This window comes from Neomonachus schauinslandi, chromosome 4 (genome assembly GCF_002201575.2).
Source record: "Neomonachus schauinslandi chromosome 4, ASM220157v2, whole genome shotgun sequence".
Classification (NCBI taxonomy): domain Eukaryota; kingdom Metazoa; phylum Chordata; class Mammalia; order Carnivora; family Phocidae; genus Neomonachus; species Neomonachus schauinslandi.
Genome location: NC_058406.1, coordinates 124,044,657 through 124,063,762, shown reverse-complemented (window position 1 = coordinate 124,063,762; position 19,106 = coordinate 124,044,657). Strand labels below are relative to the sequence as shown.

The 19,106-nt window shown below is 39.2% G+C and overlaps 1 protein-coding gene across 1 annotated transcript in view; it reads left to right on the top strand.

Moving 5' to 3' along the window:
- Nucleotides 1–19,106, top strand: part of CPA6 (carboxypeptidase A6) — a 343,928-nt gene that overhangs the window by 232,720 nt on the left and 92,102 nt on the right. Inside the window, exons 3-5 of the mRNA XM_021688439.1 lie at nt 9,371–9,495; nt 15,816–15,930; nt 18,763–18,864. Of these exons, the coding sequence (XP_021544114.1) occupies nt 9,371–9,495; nt 15,816–15,930; nt 18,763–18,864 (342 nt within the window). The remainder of the gene's footprint in view (nt 1–9,370; nt 9,496–15,815; nt 15,931–18,762; nt 18,865–19,106) is intronic.

Genomic DNA, 19,106 nt, shown 5'->3' with positions numbered 1-19,106 from the left:
CTCTCGTTCCTGACACAAACCACCTTTATATGGAAGTCTCTGAATGATGCCTTTTACTCCCACTTCTCTTCAGCTTTTCCAGGCTAACTTCTACTCATCATTCAGTATTATATATAGGCAACACCTCTCCTGAGAAACTTTTCTCAAACTACTTCCCAGGTGTAATTAAACAGCCTTAGTGTGTTTCCCTTTATAGACTGAGCATGTAATGTCTGCTCAGTCCTTGAGGGCCAAGTTGTGTCTTACTCATTATTGTATCCTCAGCATATAGCTTGATGGCTGAGACACTGTAGGTGCTCAGTAAAGAGTGAATGGGTGTGGGGTAGTTACCATAGCTGATTTTTAGAAATCAGCCTGTTCTCATAAACAGAGAGACAGAACAATCTCCAGATCCTCTGGGTTGTTCAAAGGATGATGATCAGTCACTTGATCATCTGGCCCTCTACTTTGAGGGTTCCTCACTGGTCTTTTCATCAGCTAGCAAGGAATGTGGAAGAAAATAATTATTTTATCATCTTCTAACTGCTTTGGAAAAATGCTTTCAGTAAAGGGGTTGAAAGTAACTTTTTAAAAATTGAATAGCTATCTTGCTTTATGTATTATTTTCAGTACTGACCTAATAAATCAATATAACGGATCACTGAAAGATGGTACTAGTGCAAAATGTTGAGTAAGAAGGAAAATATGGGTGACCTTGAAAGAGACTTTCCTAGGAAAATGTAAAATTTTATATTCAGAAAAGCACAGTGAGTCTGGCAGAATTATAGAGTTTAAGGGGAACTTAGAAATAATGTAGTTCAAGCCCTTTATTTGTAATTAAGAAAATTAAGTCTCTGAAATGTGACATAGCAAATTTTACACAGAACCAGAAAGAAGTTATTTCTTTTATTTCCTGTTAGATTATTTTTTCACTAAGTCACATATGAGTTTTGTTTGATTTTTGTGATACATAGAATTCTTGAGCTACCATCTGAAAAAAGAAATGCATAACAAGTTCTGAAGTGATTTTCACTGGGTGTTAAACTCCAGAAAATAGCCAAAAAAAATTTAATGTAAATGCATTAACATACTATTGTTTAGTACACCAAATGAAATACTTCTGAACGTAGCAATCAAATATTGTGAAAAAATCATCTATGTTAAAACCATAAATCATCAATAGAAAGTGGAGGGAAATTTCTTTACTTGATAAGATGCAAGCCAGAGGCTCTTGTCTTCAAATGTCCTTATTAATGGATATTCAAGTGATGCATCAGATGATCTCTGATTATTTTTATCCATCTACAAAGTGAGGCTAAAAATGCTAACTCAATTCTTAAGTATAGAAGTATTTTAAGCTAGCAAAATATAATGAAATAATATTGCCCTGATCTAATAAGTTTCCTGAGTGGCTGTAAAATTATCAGTCTCTAGTGTAGCAGTTAGGAACCTTTCCTTCGTATTTATAAGTCTTCAAATGTTCACTTAGAGGGCACAAATTAAGTAGTATCAACTCTTTTATATGAAAAGGGTGGTGCTATGCAGGTACTACAGAAAGATGCAGGGTGCCAACGTCAGATGTCATTGAGTTCCCAATTCCTCCTGGGTAGACCATCACAAGTCTACATCCTTCATTCCATAATCCCAATGGCCCTACTACTCAAATCACGGATAATGCGGAGTGCCCACCCCTCATTTGGCATTCCATTAGTTATCACATGACCTTAGTAAAATAGTGATCATCCTGAGATAAGGAAAAGCAGCTCTGGCAGCAAGGAGCCAGCCTGGCACTAAGAGCTAGACCTTGGTGTTCTCTTGTTAAACTGCTTTACAGAGTGCCAACACCAGACAAGACCATTCTGTGTTCTTCATGAAATAAGATAAAAACAAGACCACTGTGATCATGTCTAAACAAAGACAAAAAAAATTGTCCAAACCAGAAAAATGATAAAACCTCCCCCCACTTTTTTTTTTGCTGATATTGCTTCTTTATCAATTATAGCCCCAATTGTTCTTTCACCTTCTAGATAAAATTATCAAGATATCCAATGATGGAATTCCCCTCATTCTGACAGCATTCAATCAAAGAAAAATCCCAGTTCCTTTACCCTACACAAAATCACCTAACACAAGCCCAAATCCTATAAATCCTAACACCATCTTTCTGAGATTACCCCCTTCTTGAAACAAGCAAATAAATTAAATCTTTTTTGACTACCCATATATTCCAAGAGTCTTTGACTGATGGGCTTTAATAATCCTTTCAAATTGGTGAATGTACCAATTAATAGTTCAGGGAAAGGTTAAAAATCATTTTCTTTTCCACTTACTGAATAAATGAAACTTACTATCCAATTATGACAGAGAGGGAGCCTTGAAGAGAATTAGAGGGAAAACTTGAACACAAAAACAGAGCTTCACCAGGCCTTCCCACCTTTACCTAATTTCAAAGGAATGATGTTTTTCTGATGACTAGTACTCATGTTAGTAGTATTAATTTCTATTATATTGAAATTTACAAACAACGCTTTCATTTGGGCTTATTTTATCCCCCTGTTGGGCCTCCACTAATTTTTATGAGTATTTTAACCCCTAATTAGTTAATAGTATATTTTCATCTTTCTTTAATGGTGAATCAACAAGAGTTGCCTAAATTTCTGAAGACTTTGTTGTATTTATTGAGTCTGTGCTTTAGGGAAGTGATAACTTAGCATTTTGTAAGAGAGAGAGGATGAAGCTAGGTAAAATGAGTCCCAGAATTTTAACATCTACCAAATGCCTTTGGTTTTGTTTTTTGTTTTTTTTTTTAATTTGGCTTGTAGGAGACCGTATTCTCTGGCTATGTTTCCCTTCCAGCAGTCCCCTGGTATCTGAAATATTAATAAGTCATAAGAAGTAGAGCAAAGACAAATAATAACCATAAAATATAAGTATTTCTTTAACTATGTTGCTAAAGGGCCACTTCAGTCATCAGAAAAGTATGTAGTACTATGACCTAAGGAGCAGCATATTCTAAGATTACACTTAAATGTAATGAAAATTTAAAATGTAAAGACCTGTGAATTGGGGGCACCTGGGTGACTCTGTTGGTTAAAAATCTGCCTTCAGCTCCGGTCATAATCCCAGGGTTCTGGGATCGAGTCCCGCATCGGGCTCCCTTACTCATCAGGGAGTCTGCTTCTCCCTCTCACTCTGCTCCTCCCCACTCTCATGCTCTCTTTTTCTCTCTCTCTCAAATAAGTAAATAAAATCTTTTAAAAAAATAAAGACTTGTGAGTTGAGAAGTGGGATGAGTGGACAAATTGAAGTGGACTACCTTACCAATTTCTTGGTAAGAGGAACTAGAATTAGGAATCTAGAAATGCTCTGGAACAGTTTTGGAGAGAGCACATATTTGAAGAAAGATGAAAGAGAAAAAATGGGTGATTTCATTTATTCCATCTACAGAATATTTAGTGCCTTTCTGTGCCATGCATGGTTCTAAGCACTAGGGATATGGGTGGACAGGAAGAATTTCACGGTTTCTGCCCTCATGAAGATATTAGGAAAACAGATATTGATATGACAATTGCAATAGGTTGAGTGGTAGCCACCCAAAATGTATATCTATGCCCTAACCCCTAGAACTTGTGAACATGGCCTAATTTGGAAAAAGAGTTTTCAGATGTACTTAAGGATCTCAGATGAGAGCATCCAGAATTACCCAGATAGGTCCTAAATCCAATGACGAGTATCCTTAGAAGACATGGAAGAGGAGAAGCCACAGACACAGATGAGAAGACCATATAAAGATGTAAATGGAGATTGAAGTGATGTGGCCACAAGCCAAGGAATGCCTGAAACCACCAGAAGCTGGAAGATGCAAGGAAGGATCTCCTCTGGAGGCTTCAGAGGGAGTACTGCCTGTCAACACCTGGATCTTGGACTTCTGGCCTCCAGAACTGTGTGAGAATATATCTCTGTTGTTTTGACCCATCTGAGATGTTGAAATTCATTATAGCAGGGGCGCCTGTGTGGCTCAGTAGGTTAAGCATGCCTTCGGCTCAGGTCATGATCCCAGGGTTCTAGGATCAAGCCCCGCATCAGGCTCCCTGCTCCATGGGAAGCCTGCTTCTCCCTCTCCCTCTCCCACTCCCCCTGCTTGTGTTCCCTCTCTCGCTGTGTGTCTCTCTCTGCCAAATAAATAAATAAAATCTTTAAAAAAAGAAATGCATTATAGCAGCCCTAGGAAACTAATATAATAACTATAAAAATGAGATGTAATGAAAAGTTCCATGAAAGCAGATAACAAAGGTACTTGACCTAAACTTGTCAGAAAAGCTTCTCAAAAGGTCATAGACAAAGATCCTAAAAGAAGATACAAGAAGGTTAAATGGATTCAGAACAGAAAGACAATTTTAACAGTAAATAAGAGAGGCTACTTTTCTGTGCATTAAGATTTTATGTGTGCTAGTATGTAATTAATATGATTATGTAAATTAAACACTAGTTGACTACAAATTTGATATGGAGGTTTCTTACTTAGAAACCTGTTATGTGGCACATAAGTGCTTAATACTTTTCCAAACCAACAAAAAGTAAGAGTAAATAGAGAGTAGGACTCTCCTCTCTCATGCTCCTGTGTTACTTCAAGCAGCTGGGAGGCAGGCCATCTGTTCCCAAGCTGAAGAAACACCAGATGTCTTCCCATATCCACAGCTAGGACTCACTCTGAAACTGCTGGGGGACACTGACTGCACCTCCACTGATACCTGAACCAGGTATGTAATCAGCCATGGGCCTAAAAGACAGCTGGATGCTTCATGAAGCCTGGACCAGGCCAATAAGTAAACACAGCACAAGGACCAGAAGAGCTATGAAATTAGTGCCAGACTAAAATATGATAGTTTTTCATTGCAAAGAAATTATTTTTGAATTTTGAATCATTTATCATTTAATGAATGACCCCTGTTCACCAGGTGCTGTTGAAAGCATTTTATAGGGGCGCCTGGGTGGCTCAGTTGGTTAAGCATCTGCCTTCGGCTCCAGTCATGATCCCAGGGTCCTGGGATCGAGTCCCGCATCAGGCTCCCTGATGGGGCAGGGAGCCTGCTTCTCCCTCTACAGCCCCACCCCCGCTTGTGATCTCTCTCTCTCTCTCTCTTTCAAATAAATAAAATCTTAAAAAAATAAAATAAAGCATTTTATAGGTATTGATTAATTTAAGCCTAACAAATCTATAAACTATATAGTTTTTATAACTCCATTTTATAAGTGAGGAAACAAGCACAGAGAAATAAAGTAAGTTCCCCAGAGTGACGCAGCTAACACGCAGCAAAACTGGGATTCAAACTCATCCTGTCTTGAGTTCCAAAATTTATGCTCTTAATGACTGCATTTTCTATAGTCTCTATAATCCCATAAAAATAACAACCAGGAAGTGTAATTATCACCTTCATTTTACAGATGAAGAAAGTGAGGCCCAAAGAGATGAAGCAATTCACCCTATATCACACAGATGCTATCGGTGGAGAGCCTGAATTTAATCGTAGGAAGTCAGGGAATTAGCCAGCAGGCTACAGTGCCTTCAAATCCAGCTGTTTGGCTTTGTGTTAGGAAACATTCCAGCTTTGCTCATATTCTTGGTTTATTTATTGGTTCCTCTCCTCCTTAAAGCTGTCTATAGGTTTTAATGTCTGAATAAGGGCATCATCTAATCATAGTCTTCATTTTACTCAGAAACACTCAAAGTAGAACTTTATCTTTACTGCTTCCAGCTTTTTTTTATATGCTTTTCAAAAAGAAGAAGAAAAAAAACAAATAGCTAATATTTAAGATCTCACTATGTGCCAGACTCTCTGCTGTGTGTTTTACTTCTATTTTTCCAACTCATCCTACAGAGAAGTCTGTAGGTAGGTTTTTTAATTATCTTCACAGTACAGATGAGGAATTTGAGGCTCAGAAATGTTAAAACCTCCCCTCAAGTCACACAGCCAATACTACCAGAGCTAGCATTCCAGCTCAGGGCCTTCAGATTCCAAAGTTCATGCTCTTGACCATGCACGAAATTGCCTCCACCTCTATTTTTTTTTTTTAACTAGGCTCCACGGCTAGCATGGAGTTCAGTGTGGGGCTTGAACTCACAACCCTGAGATCAAGACCTGAGAGCCGAAATCAAGAGTCAGACACTTAACCGACTGAGTCACCCGGGTGCTTCTATATTGCCTCCACCTCTTAAATAGATCTGCCTGCATGGGACTGGTAATCATTCTGAGGAAAGGAAAACATGGGAACAACCACCAGCTTCCATGGCCGGAAGTTTCTGGAAAGGAGCCTCCTTTCCCTGGAATATCAGATGGCTGTTTACAGCAAAGACCTGCAGTAGTTGGCACACAACCTGAGACCATCCTGACAAGGTTACTGATCCTTTGTTGTCAGCATCATAAAGTGTCACCGAGCTTTGCCATTCAAAGATAGTTTATCACCTCATCCAGATGTGATCAGGCCCGAAGGAAATGATGGTAACCAGACCAGAGTGGGCTGATATAAACTTTGAAATACCTGCATATTAATTTATAGGGTGAATAGCCCCTGACAGGAAAGAACCAGAATGTGAGACCTGCCAACCAGACCTCCTCAAACACTAAGTCAAGAAGTTGGAAGTTGCTTATTTTCTCAGAAGATCCTAAAGACACTTACCCAGGCAATAAATATGGGCACTAGAGTTAGGCACATCCTGTGTTACCATTTTGGTGCTGTGCATTCTTGGAAATCTGACTTTGCGCTATGAATCTGAGTCTTCCATTCTTTATTTTTTTTTAAGATTTTATTTATTTGAGAGAGAGAGCACAAGCAGGGGGAGCAGCAGAAAGAGAGGGAGAAGCAGGCTCCCTGCTCAGCAGAGAGCCCGACTCAGGGCTCCATCTCAGGACCCTGGGATCGTGACCTGAGCCAAAGGCAGACACTTAACCGACTGAGCCACCCAGGTGCCCCTCATTCTTTATTTTTTTTTAAAAATTTTATTTATTTATTTGAGAGAGAGAGAGGTCACAAGCAGGAGGGAGGGGTAAAGGAAGAAGCAGGCTCCCCGCTGATCAGGGAGCCCGATGTGGGACTGGATCCCAGGACCCCGGGATCATGACCTAAAACCTGAACTGAAGGCAGACATTTAATGGACTGAGCCATCCAGGCGCCCTCATTCTTTAAACATATCTACCATTAACTCCTACCTGGAGTCATTATTGAAAAGATCAGAAATACCTATAAAGTAGGGGCACTTTACAAATCTCACATGAGTATTACTGTCCCCTATATCTTGATACAGGCCTGTGCCTGCCACCCAGACTGAAATACCCATATTATGTATCCAAGTACCCTTTCCCCAAAATTTTACCTAAGAAAAGTTGATAATTCATTTTAACTTACTTTCCTAATATCACAACAGAATACAATTCCCGATTTTGTAAATTATTTTTGTTAGTTTCCTATAGACCAACTGCTTAGTCTGATGGCCTGTTTCCTAGGAAGCCCTCTCCAGGTCAGGCTGTGAGGTATGTCACTCCCATGGAACCTCCCTACAGGGAAGCTACTCTCTTCTACAGGATGAGGATTCTTATTTTAGCATGCACCCTAGAAAATGACACCTAAACTAATTTCCAGACTGGCTCTTCATATCATTTGAGGCTCTTATGGCTCTCTACCCTCCAAATACAGCACTACATCCTCATCTCCACTGGCATTAAGGGATGGCAGCAAACCTTAATATCAAAAAACTCTCTCTGTAATGTGTCTAGAGGCAGGTCTCAAAGATGATTAAAGGATCAGAAAACCTAATGAGGGAGTAGAGAAAAGTGAAAGATACCAATGTACTTTATCTAACAGAGGCAAGAAACCAGCCATCCCTTACTGAAAAATGGAACAAGAAAAAATGAAGCTGTGCTGCAGTGTAAGGGATCAGGAAAAACATCTGCAGTCTTCTTAAATGTGGATATGAGTTACATGAGGATGTTGTCGACTCTCCTCTTTTGGAGACTTACAAGAGGTGGTTTGGATACATCTACTGGGGACAGGTTTGTTCAGTCCTACATGTATCCTTGCCCAAGGGCTGACAGATGGCTCAAATGACCTCTCAGCATCCCTTCCAGCCCCACACTTCTGTTTTTCTATTATTGTTGGACTAGCACATTAGCTGAGTCAGATTAGCCCCTGCAACTTAGAGGAGGAGTCAGCTGCTTGAAAAAAAAAAAACAGGTAGACTCTTTGTCCCCAAAACAAATGCTTCTCTACCCTGTTCAAGATTAAATTATACCACCAGAGGTGTTATTTCCTTGAGTCACAAAGTATTTTTGGTCTTCTCGAGTTCCCTAACAGAATGCAGACCCTGACACCTAAGTGAGGATCAAGTAACTGAATCTTATCAGATCAGAGACCAAGGCCCTGTAACAGACTAAGGCTGGAAATGCAGGAAGAGAAGAGTCCCAAACACAGAGACTTACACAACTGTAAAGGCAAAGTGGGCCTAATCGAAAATTGTAGCTGTAGGCTTGTACAGAAGAGAGGGCTCTCTTCCCTCCCAGCCGAGTTCAGTAATTCCTTCAGTGAATGCAGAGCACTAGCTACTGGTTGTGAAGGCACTGGGAACACTACAGTAAGACGCATAGACACAGCTGGCTCCTGCTTTCCTGCACAACACTGAACATGAGGTGAACGGATAGTGAACATTACATGGGGTCTCCACGTACGCAACAGTGAGCTGCTGATGGACACAAGGCACCATTCTGGGCACTTGGAATGAGGTGGTGACCAAATGGAGCTTACATTCTGATAAGCTGAAATTAGGGAATGAAAGAAGCACAAGTTGCTCCAAGAACTCTTGACAAGGAGACAACCCTAGCTGAAAAGTCCAACCTGAGAAAGGGACGTTTCTACGGCCATGTGAAGGCAGAGTGAGAATTGGTAAAAGGCATGTGTTGGGGAAGGAGGAGATACCTGGCGAGTGTTCTGCTTAAAGTTACCACACGTTGCCAAGCTACCACAGTTCGGTTGTGTAGTAAAGTAAAAGGGAATTTATATCCTCCTTTCTCTTATTCAAGTATTTGTATAATAATTTTTAAGAATATCAAAGTCATACTTAAAACTATTTATCTAATTTTTACCTTGTGGCTTTAATGTATATTGGTCTTTAAACTGTTACTTGTAAATTATGATCAAATTCTGTTATGGATAGGATATAATTTGGAGACCTAATTCAAAATCAAATAAGAGTTTTACCCTGCTGATGAAAGCATTGAGTCTAAATCCAAAATGTGTTTGGTGTTTCTGAATATAAACAAGGTGACATGTTTCACATTGTGACATGGATCTTTCCCCACCTGCACGGAATATGAATTATAGGTTGGTTCCTGCACTACAGGTGGACCTGTGGCAGCCCAGCAGTATCTCCTATGTCTCAAAAGGAGCAGTTACTGATGTCCATATTCCCCAAAATGGTTCCCAAGCCCTGTTAGCGTTCTTACAGGAAGCCAACATCCAGTACAAGTAAGCATTCTTTTTCACTTGCTTAATTTATTAGTACTAAACTGAACTGAATGAGAGCTGTATTCAGGTTATTTACTGGTGCCTATAACAGGGTTTCGGGTACTGTGTTTCAAACTGCAAAAACAGACACGAATGTAACACAGTTATATTCACCTTTAATGAGCTTATTAGTGTAATGGGGAGGGGAGAACCACACTGGCAGATCATTTCACCATTACCACTCGGTGGTCAGTGTAAACACAGAAGATCTTCTCTGTGTGAGGAAAGGAGAGCAGTGGGTAAGAATGCAAGAGCAGACAAAGCCTTCTGCAGGAGCAATGAAAACCAAGCACAGGATGAGGCTCGGGACTTGCAGGCAGAGGGGACAGTGCAAGCAAAGGGAAGAAGCAGCACAATACCTGTTGAGGGAACTGAAGTGGTTGAGTGTTATTATTGTACAAGCACAGGGAGTCGAAATAAAAGATGCTGGAGAGGTTGAGGGAAGACCAGGTTGTGGGGAGTCTGATGTGTACAGGGCTAGGAGCTCAGACGAGTGTGGTGCTGCACACTTGGAGGATATAAGCAAGGGAACCAGGTGTAAGCGGGGTGGAGGAGCAGTAGGAGACTACAATAATAGTCCAAGAAAGAGGTTGTGAGGCCTTGAGTCAGGACCAGAGTAGTGTGACCAGGAGAGTACTCAAAAAAATATTCAATCGGCAAAACCACCTGGACCCTGCACGTGGTTGGATGTGGGGAGGAAGAAATCAAGGGCAGTCGCAAATCTTCTAGCTTGGGCAATGGAGTAGATAGATCCAAATAGATTTGGATATCTTGAGGTATTTGGTTTGGGTTGTTTGTGTTTTTTTTTAAGGAATACTTACGTAGTAAGAGTGGAGCAAGCAGAAGATAGTCACGGAAGTCAAAGAAGAAATGAGAGACTTTCAAGAGGGAGAATATTAGTGGGGCCAAGTGTACAGTAATATCCAGCAAGAAAAAGGACTGACCAGTTTCCTTTGGACTTAGCAATGTAAATCGTGTTGCTAACTCTCATGGTGGGATGTGGGATTAGATTGTCAGGAGCAGAAGACAGAGGAAGACAGAAGTGAATAGGAGGTGAGAACAGGGAGAAGCAGAGCAGACTACTGCTCTTAGAAATTAAAATAAGGAGAGAGGCAGAGAATAAGGAATGACTACGAGGAGATGCGGAATCAATGACTGCTTGAAATTTGGGATTTTAAGGGGTAAGAGGCAATTTTGGTATGTCTGTAGGCTGAGGGGAGGAACAAATTAGGGAATGAGACATTGATGGTACAGGGTAGAATGCATCAATGGAGGAAAGGGTTTGAGCACTAGGAAGGATACCTCATCCAGTATGCCTGAAGAGGTAAATGTGAGTCTAGTTAAGATTATAAAGAGGAGAGTCAACAACTTAAAAGAAATCATAACTAATGGCTAAATTTTCTATATGGAAGAGGAAGCAAAATTATCTACTGAAAGGGAAGAAACAGGGACTGAAGAAAGTTACCAAGAGAGAAACTGGGGTAAGAACAAATAAAAGTGGTTGTTGAAAAGAAGGAAGATTTAGTGCTCATACACAGTTGAGGTTTTGTTGGGTTAGGACCACGGAAAGGTCAGGATGGCAGGGAAGTTGAAGTTCCTAATGAAATACTAGCTCAAGTATTCATCCATGGTGTCAAGTCTGGATAGGAAAGGAGAACAGTCTAGGAGGAATGATGGAGTCAAATGGAAGAATCAAGAAGGGGATAAGGATCTTTATATTGAAAGCAGATATGGCATGACTGAGGGCAACAAGGAAACGGAAGGAAGAAATTTTTGACAAAGTTTGTAGGCTGAGATTAAGAGTCCTGGTATAGAACATTTATGGCTGGTGACAAGAGTCAGGGGATAGTCATGGAGGATTTGGCCAAAGTGGCGTATAAATCACCGAGACTGATGTGGTCAAGAATGGATGGACTAAATCACCAGAGAATCAACACAGCAGTTATGAATCTCCTTGGCTGATGGCAAGATTAGAGATAAAGAGACAGAATGTGCCCGTGGGAGAGTGATTTCAGAGAGTACCCAGGAGTTAGAGGAAAGAAACAAGGAATGGCATGATGCCATAGGCCAAATGAGATTTTCTAGAAGTAGATTGATGGGGAAAGAGAAATGGGGGTTCAGGAGAATGCTGACCTCTTTTCCTTCTGGTCCCATGATAGAGTGGCAGAAGAGAAAGCCACAAAAGAATCTGTCCTTGAGAAAATCCAATTTCTGTCAGGGCAAGAATATGAGAAGAGAGAGTTCTCTGAAGAGATGAGAATGTAGGAAGTTTATTTACAGTGAAAGCAAGCTTCCAGCAGGCACAAGGGAAAAGGAAGTGGTGGAGTGATGAAGAGTCAGTGCAGGCTCTGGGGGAGAAATGCAGTGTAGTGAACTGATGATGTGGGAAGGAGTGACATACCTATCATTTGGAAACCATTTCAGGGCTGAGAGGTAAGTGGCTAACCTCAATTGCTCCAACTTTTTGGCAAACGGTTGTACTGTTAAAACTGGCAGGAAGATCCCTGATGATGTCTGGTAAGGCCTGGGATGGGCTCATGGCTCTGTCAGTCAATGGTAAAAGCCTTAGTCTCTGGAAGGCTGAGCCACAGGGTACAAAGTAGCAAAGACATTCCTCCCTGGTCCACACAAATACTTCCCTGCCAGAAAGATAATTACAGCCTTCTAAGGTACTGATATGCTTTTTGCACAAAGGTATTTTATCTCTGCTTCTAGAACAGGCTAGAGTCACAGCTGTGCATAAAACTATTGTTCATATTGAACACATTTTAGTCATCACTATAACTCTGAAGGCGTGCTTTGATTCTCTGAATGCCTGGAAGGAAGGAGCTTGGTAATTATATCTATAGGTGCTCAGCAACAACTCACATGCTTCATTAATTATAATTCAGTAGAAGGGGATATACCAGTTATTTTAACAAGTCTCTATTTCCTGCCGTTAAATATAGGTCATGTGGAACTGATATAGAACAAAATATCACACTTTATGTCACAGAGAATGGAATCTAAAAAAGTGAATGTCTTAAATCAGTTGTCTCCTCACGGAGGACAATCATTTAGAATTATTCATTTTGTTAGTCTCAGGACAATAATACATAAGAGTCAATTAAATTCCACAGGACAGTAGGTAGAGATCATTTTAATTGACTTTTATTATTGTAGCGTGGGGTATTTTCAAAAGATTATCATTAATTCTATACAACTATATGTAATATATAGCTGTAGTCATCTTTAAGGCAGAGATAATGTGACCCCATGTGTCTGGCCCCTAGGTAATCAGCCCCTCTCAATGACATGACAGATGAGATGACTCATTGTTATAAAAAATTCAATCATTTTATAAATTAAATACCTGTAAAAATTGGCAGTGGAATTTCAAATTTTGAGCCCCCCCTCACCCACCCTGGAAGCTTTGGGAGGTGGTTTTATACTGGGTGTTGACATCACTTGGAAATTTCTCAATAGCTCTAGTCACTATCCTAGGAGTATATGCAACTAGGGTAGGAATAATAATCAGCCATAAAGGACTAAGAAAATATAAAACTTACAAATGCTATTTGGGGCTCCTTCTCATCAATCTGCTGGTGTTGACTACTTGACAAGGAAAATGGGGCTAGCACTGCCACACCACAATTATTTTAATTTTCAGATTGGTCTTTTAGGGCCTGTATTAAAATACAGTCTAGTTATTGAACAGAGACCTGTATTAGTTTGCTAGGGCTATCATAACAAATACCACCAGACTGGCTGGCTTAAAAAGCAAAAATTTATTGTCTCATGATTCTGGAGGCTATAAGACTGAAATCAAGGTGTAGGCAGAGCTGGTTCCTTCGGAGGGCTGCAAGGGAAGGATCTGTCCCAGCCCTGTCTCCTGGGTTTGTAGATGGGACGGCCATCTTTTCCTCTTCATATCTTCCCTCTGTGTCTTTGTGTCCTGATTTCCCCAATATATGCAACATAAAATGTACCATTTTAACCATTTTAAATATACAATTCAGTGACATAAAGTACATTCATATTACATAACCATCAGCACCATGCATCTCTAGAACTTTTTCATCTTCCCAAACTGAATTTCCTCTAGGACACCAGTCATATTGGATGAGAGTACATCCTGGTGACCTCAGTTTAATTACATCTGCAACAATCCTAGTTCCAAATAAGGTCACATTCTGAGGTGCTGGGGGTTAGGGCTTCAACATATGAATTGGGGGACCACAGTTCAACCCATAACAGATCCCCAAACACAGTAGCTTTAATGCAGTAGAATTTACTTCTCCCTCACGGGATGGCCCAGAGGTCCAGAAGCTATTGCTGTGCTATTCCAGCCACCGCTGTTGTTACCATAACTGCCTCTTGGGCTGTAAAGCTGGTGACTAGACACTGGAGTGCTGAGTCCGGCAACCCCAACTGCCTCTCAACAGTCACGTCTCTGTGACCTTGACATGGCCGCAGCAACAGCAGGAGATGGCCTCTGCCTCATTCTTAACTTCCTATCTTGCCAGCGTTTCCAAATCTGTACCCAGAATCAAGGTTGCAAGAGAGTCAAGAAAAAGTAGTTTTCAGCTTCCCAGCCCCTGCGGTACAGGAAGTCCATAAGGAGAGTAGGCAGTTGACCATATCCAGCACAGACACTCAAGAGAGGAAAAAGGAAACAAGGGTCAGGCATATTCTACTCTGCGTCTGTATTTAATATGGAACTTGAGAGGAATGATACCAGTGAGTTTCCAGATTTAATTAGCCTAAATTAGTGGCTTCCAGATCATTAGCCTAAATTTGATCCTGATAGTATATTAAAATCACTTTTGGTGAGCTGATAACTATTCATAGATATTCTCGTCTATGTAGGGCCCAGTGTGGCATATTTTTTTAAGTTTGTTTGTTTATTTTTAATCTCCACACCCAACGTAGTGCTCCAGCTCACAACCCCAAGATCAAGAGACACACACTCTTCCAACCGAGCCAGTCAGGTGCCCCAGTGTGACATATTTTTTAAAGCTCACAGGTGACTTTAAAGCAATGCAGCTTAAGAATCATTGGCCTAAATGGATGGGCAAGTACTAGGGAATCCAAAAACTAGTTCTACTTAGGGTACTTGGAGACTTTAAAAGAAGACTGAAAAGCTTAAGAGTTTATTCATCAAAGAAGCTAATATCCAACTAGAATGATCCTGTACAACTTGAAACTGAAAAAATTTATAATTTTCCTACTTTGGTGAAAACACTAGCAAACTTAACTAGAAAATATTAAGATAAATTCATTGTAGGAGCAATTCTCCATTAGAATTATTTGACAATCCTCTGAATGGTCATTTCATGATGTGATTGGTAATATGTTGTCATTTATCAATTGATAATGATACATGATAAAGAATCTAATCAATTAAGAGGCATAGTTTTTTGTACTGAAATTCCTGGGGAAATATTGTTTTTCTAAAGGGAATGATGGTTGTTCTATCAGGAGCTGCAAAAAAAAACAGATGTATCAGCATCAGAGCTTCATAACTTTCTGGTGATAAATGTGGGGAATTGCTCTTACCTTGAGTGGAAACAAGTTGCACTTGTTTATATTTAGAAGGTCTGTCCACTTTGGAAATAATGCAAAAGCAGTATACCACAGCTCAATTTTGTAAACATTTAAACATTTTTTTAAACCCAACTTTTTTAATAATGCAAAAGCAGTATACCACAGCTCAATTTTGTAAACATTTAAACATTTTTTTAACCCCAACTTTTTTGTGTGTGTGTTGTCTTGTTTTGGTGTTCATAATGTCACACTGGACTTAGAGTCTAAAGACTAGAATTCAGGTTCACATTCCGAGTCCAAATTCTGGCTCTATACTCACTAGCAGAGTGATGTTGGCAGGTTCTTAACCCTTTTGGGGGCTCATTTTCCCCGTTTGTAAAATGAAGGTATTAAAAAAATCTACCTCGTAGGTTTATTAACTAAGCTCATGTACATAAAATACATAGCATCATGCCTAAATAGGTACTCAATAAATGTAAATGCTCATACCCATCATTCAGTTCTTGTAGCTGTTCAATCAGTGGTAGTAATTCTTATTATTTGAGAACATCTGCCTATAATTTTACATTTATATTCATTACCCAATTTAACAGTTTTTATTTCCCAAAAGAGAACATGTTCCCAACATTTGGTATTTTTAGAAATGTCAATATTTGCTATCCTCTTTTTCATAGATGCATAATTTTCTTTTCAAATTGCTTGATTTTTATGTGCTCTCCATTCAATTTGCATCATGTCTATCATTTCAAATCCAGGATCCTCATAGAAGATCTTCAGTACACACTGGAAAAGACAAGCAGTTTGCGACCCCAAAGAAATCGAAGATACCTGTCTGGATATAATTATGAAGTTTATCACTCTTTAGAAGAAGTATGTAATCAGAGGAGCTTTCATTGTTTTTTTAACAAATGCATCTTTATCGTTTAGGTCTAATGGTTGGGAGAAAAGCATAAAGACAGAGGCAGGAGCCATATGAAGAATACATAAAGCTCTTATATTGCCTAGCCACCTCAGTTCATCATCTCTTCCATTAATAAGCCTTTATAAGAAGTAGTGAAATAATTTGAATTTCATTTCCTTTATGCAACCCACCCCTACAAAGGACGTGGGAAGGGCAACGGAAAAGTGAGGTAATGTGGCTATAATTGCAGTTGTGAAAACCTTAACTAAAAATCCACGGAAGGTAGATCTAGTCAGAGTTCAAGGGCAGTGATTTGGATGAGGGGTGGAGTGAACGTTGATGCTTGCCCCACAGCCTCTGCACAAGTTGAGACCTCCCAAAGGCCAAGCCCTATTTGTGGAACCTCAGGACCTTTTCATATGTTGTTACTTATTCTTCCTATTATTTATTCTACAACAACCTCATTCCTACCACCACATCCTTTACTGGCCACCCTGGACAATAGCTAGTTACTCTTTGAATCTGAGCTCAAGCAAGAAGATGGCTGTCTCTACTCTCGAAGACGAAATTAGAACTCCCCATCTCCAACCCCAGCATGTTACATGTACCCACAGCACATGGATATGATATCTATCATAGTTTTTATGTATGTAATTGTAGGATCCTTTGATTAATGCTTTTCTCTCCTCATAAGCTGCAAGTTCCATGAGGGCAGGCCGTTTCTTTCTTGTTCACCACTAAATCCCCAGTGGCAAGCAAATAGAAACCTCCAAAGTAGGTAGTTGAATGAATAAATGAATAAGTACATAGATTTTCTTCTTTTTTTTTTTTTTTTTAAAGATTTTATTTATTTATTTGAGACAGAATGAGAGAGAGAGAGAGAGCGCGAGCACATGAGAGGGGGGAGGGTCAGAGGAAGAAGCAAGCTTGCTGCCGAGCAGGGAGCCCGATGCGGGACTCGATCCAGGGACTCCAGGACCATGACCTGAGCCGAAGGCAGTCGCTTAACCAACTGAGCCACCCAGGCGCCCCAGTACATAGATTTTCCATGCTTCCCCTGAATTGAGCAAAGGAATGTCAGGCATAGAATTAATGTGATCCTGTTATATTCTTTTTTTTTCTTTTCCCAGTTTTATTGACAAATAAATTTGTATGTGTTTAAGGTGTACAGCTTGATTTGAGATACGTATACATTGTGAAATGATGACCACAATAAAGCTAATGAACACATCCATCACCTCACATAGTTACAATTTTTTAGTGTATTATGAGAACACTAATATCTACTGTCTTAGCAAATTTCAAGTGTATAATAGAGTATTACTGACTATTGTCACCATGTTATACATTACATCCCCAGAATTCATTCATCTCATAATTGAAAGTTTGTACCCTTTGACCAACATCTCCCTATTCCTCCACCTTTTTATCCCCTGGCAACCACCATTCTACTCTGAGTTTCATTTTTTAATTTCTTTTAGTAATCTTTTTTATTATGTTAGTCACCATACAGTACATAATTAGTTTTTGATGTAGTGTTCCGTGATTCATTGTTTGCATATAACACCCAGTGCTCCATGCAATACGGACCCTCCTTAATACCCATCACCGGGGTCACTCATCACCCCACCCCCCTCCCCTCTAAAACCCTCAGTTTGATTCCCGGAGCCCATAGTCTCTCATGGTTTGTATTCCTCTCTGATTCCCCCCCCTTCATTTTTCCTGTTATATTCTAAGGAGAATATTTGATTCTCTTGATAATGACTTTCTTTTCAAAATTATTTTCATATATTTCATGTTCCAACATATGTTTTAGAAGCTTGAAATTAAAAGCAATGGAAAGGTTTTAGATAGTTTGGCACATGAAAGTGCTATAAAATGCACTAGAAAAAAATTTTTTAAATATATCTATAGATATGTACATACATATACATACATACATACACTTAAGATATATATATACATATACTATATATGTGTGTGTGTGTGTATATATATATATATATATATATATATGCTGCTCATTGGACTAAATAAGAAAAGAAAGCATGGGTACTTCTCAAAATCTATTTTTTTCAGCACAGACTCTTTTGCACATCATGGATTAAAGGGACACTTTTCTGTGACTTCCTTACTTCTTGTAAGGCTTTTAAGTCAGAAATGTCATCCATATTTCTAAGTGCCTTATTCATCCATCTCAAATATACCTTCATCTGATGACAGATAAGTGTGTGTGACTGGATCAATACAAATGTATCACCATTATGGGGGAAATTATTCAGAGTATGCCTTCTGACGTGTGACTTAAATAACCTTTAAATGCAGAAGACAATGCCTTTTTCTTAGAATCTTCTGTTCAGTGCCAAATTACAATATATGGGACTTTAATAGACACTTTCAAGTAGTTCGCATGGTTTTCATGAAACTGATTTCTTTTCCTCTTATAAATACTTGGGGGGGGAAATGGAAATAAATTTTTATTTTCAAAAAGACCCAGAACACATTGATTAATTTTCTATAAAGCTCTGCCATCAAGATACTAATGATAAACGGTAGTGGAAGGTATGCATTAAAAAGGGAACAATATAAAGACATGAAGCTACTATTTGTAAAGACAGAAAATAAAATATAATTTTAAGTATCTTAAGGAAAATTAAAAATACAAAACTGATTTTTGTTCAGTTTATACTCATGTATGCTCTTTGAGCTCTGAGACCTATTTTTGCCTTTTGTTACCTTTTGTTCTCTGAAAGCTCCATAATTGGGAGAGTCTGACATGGTTTTTATTTTTTTGCTTTTAGATTCAAAATTGGATGTATCATCTAAATAAAACTCATCCAGGTCTCATTCACGTGTTCTCTATTGGAAAATCGTATGAGGGAAGGCCTCTTTATGTTTTAAAGGTAAAAATAAATTATTAACAAAATATTTAGTAAACATTCATCTTTTTCAAGCTTGACTTATGGGGGAAAAAATGAAATGGTCTTTCACAGCATCTCATATTTAACATCATCTGATAATTTAAGAAAAATATTTCCCTTAGGTTTTTGGGCCATATTTAATTTTTGCCATTGAGTATTCCAGGGAATGCTGTTTGTAACACATTCAGAGTTATTGGTGCACTTAAAAATAATGGCATTCAAAA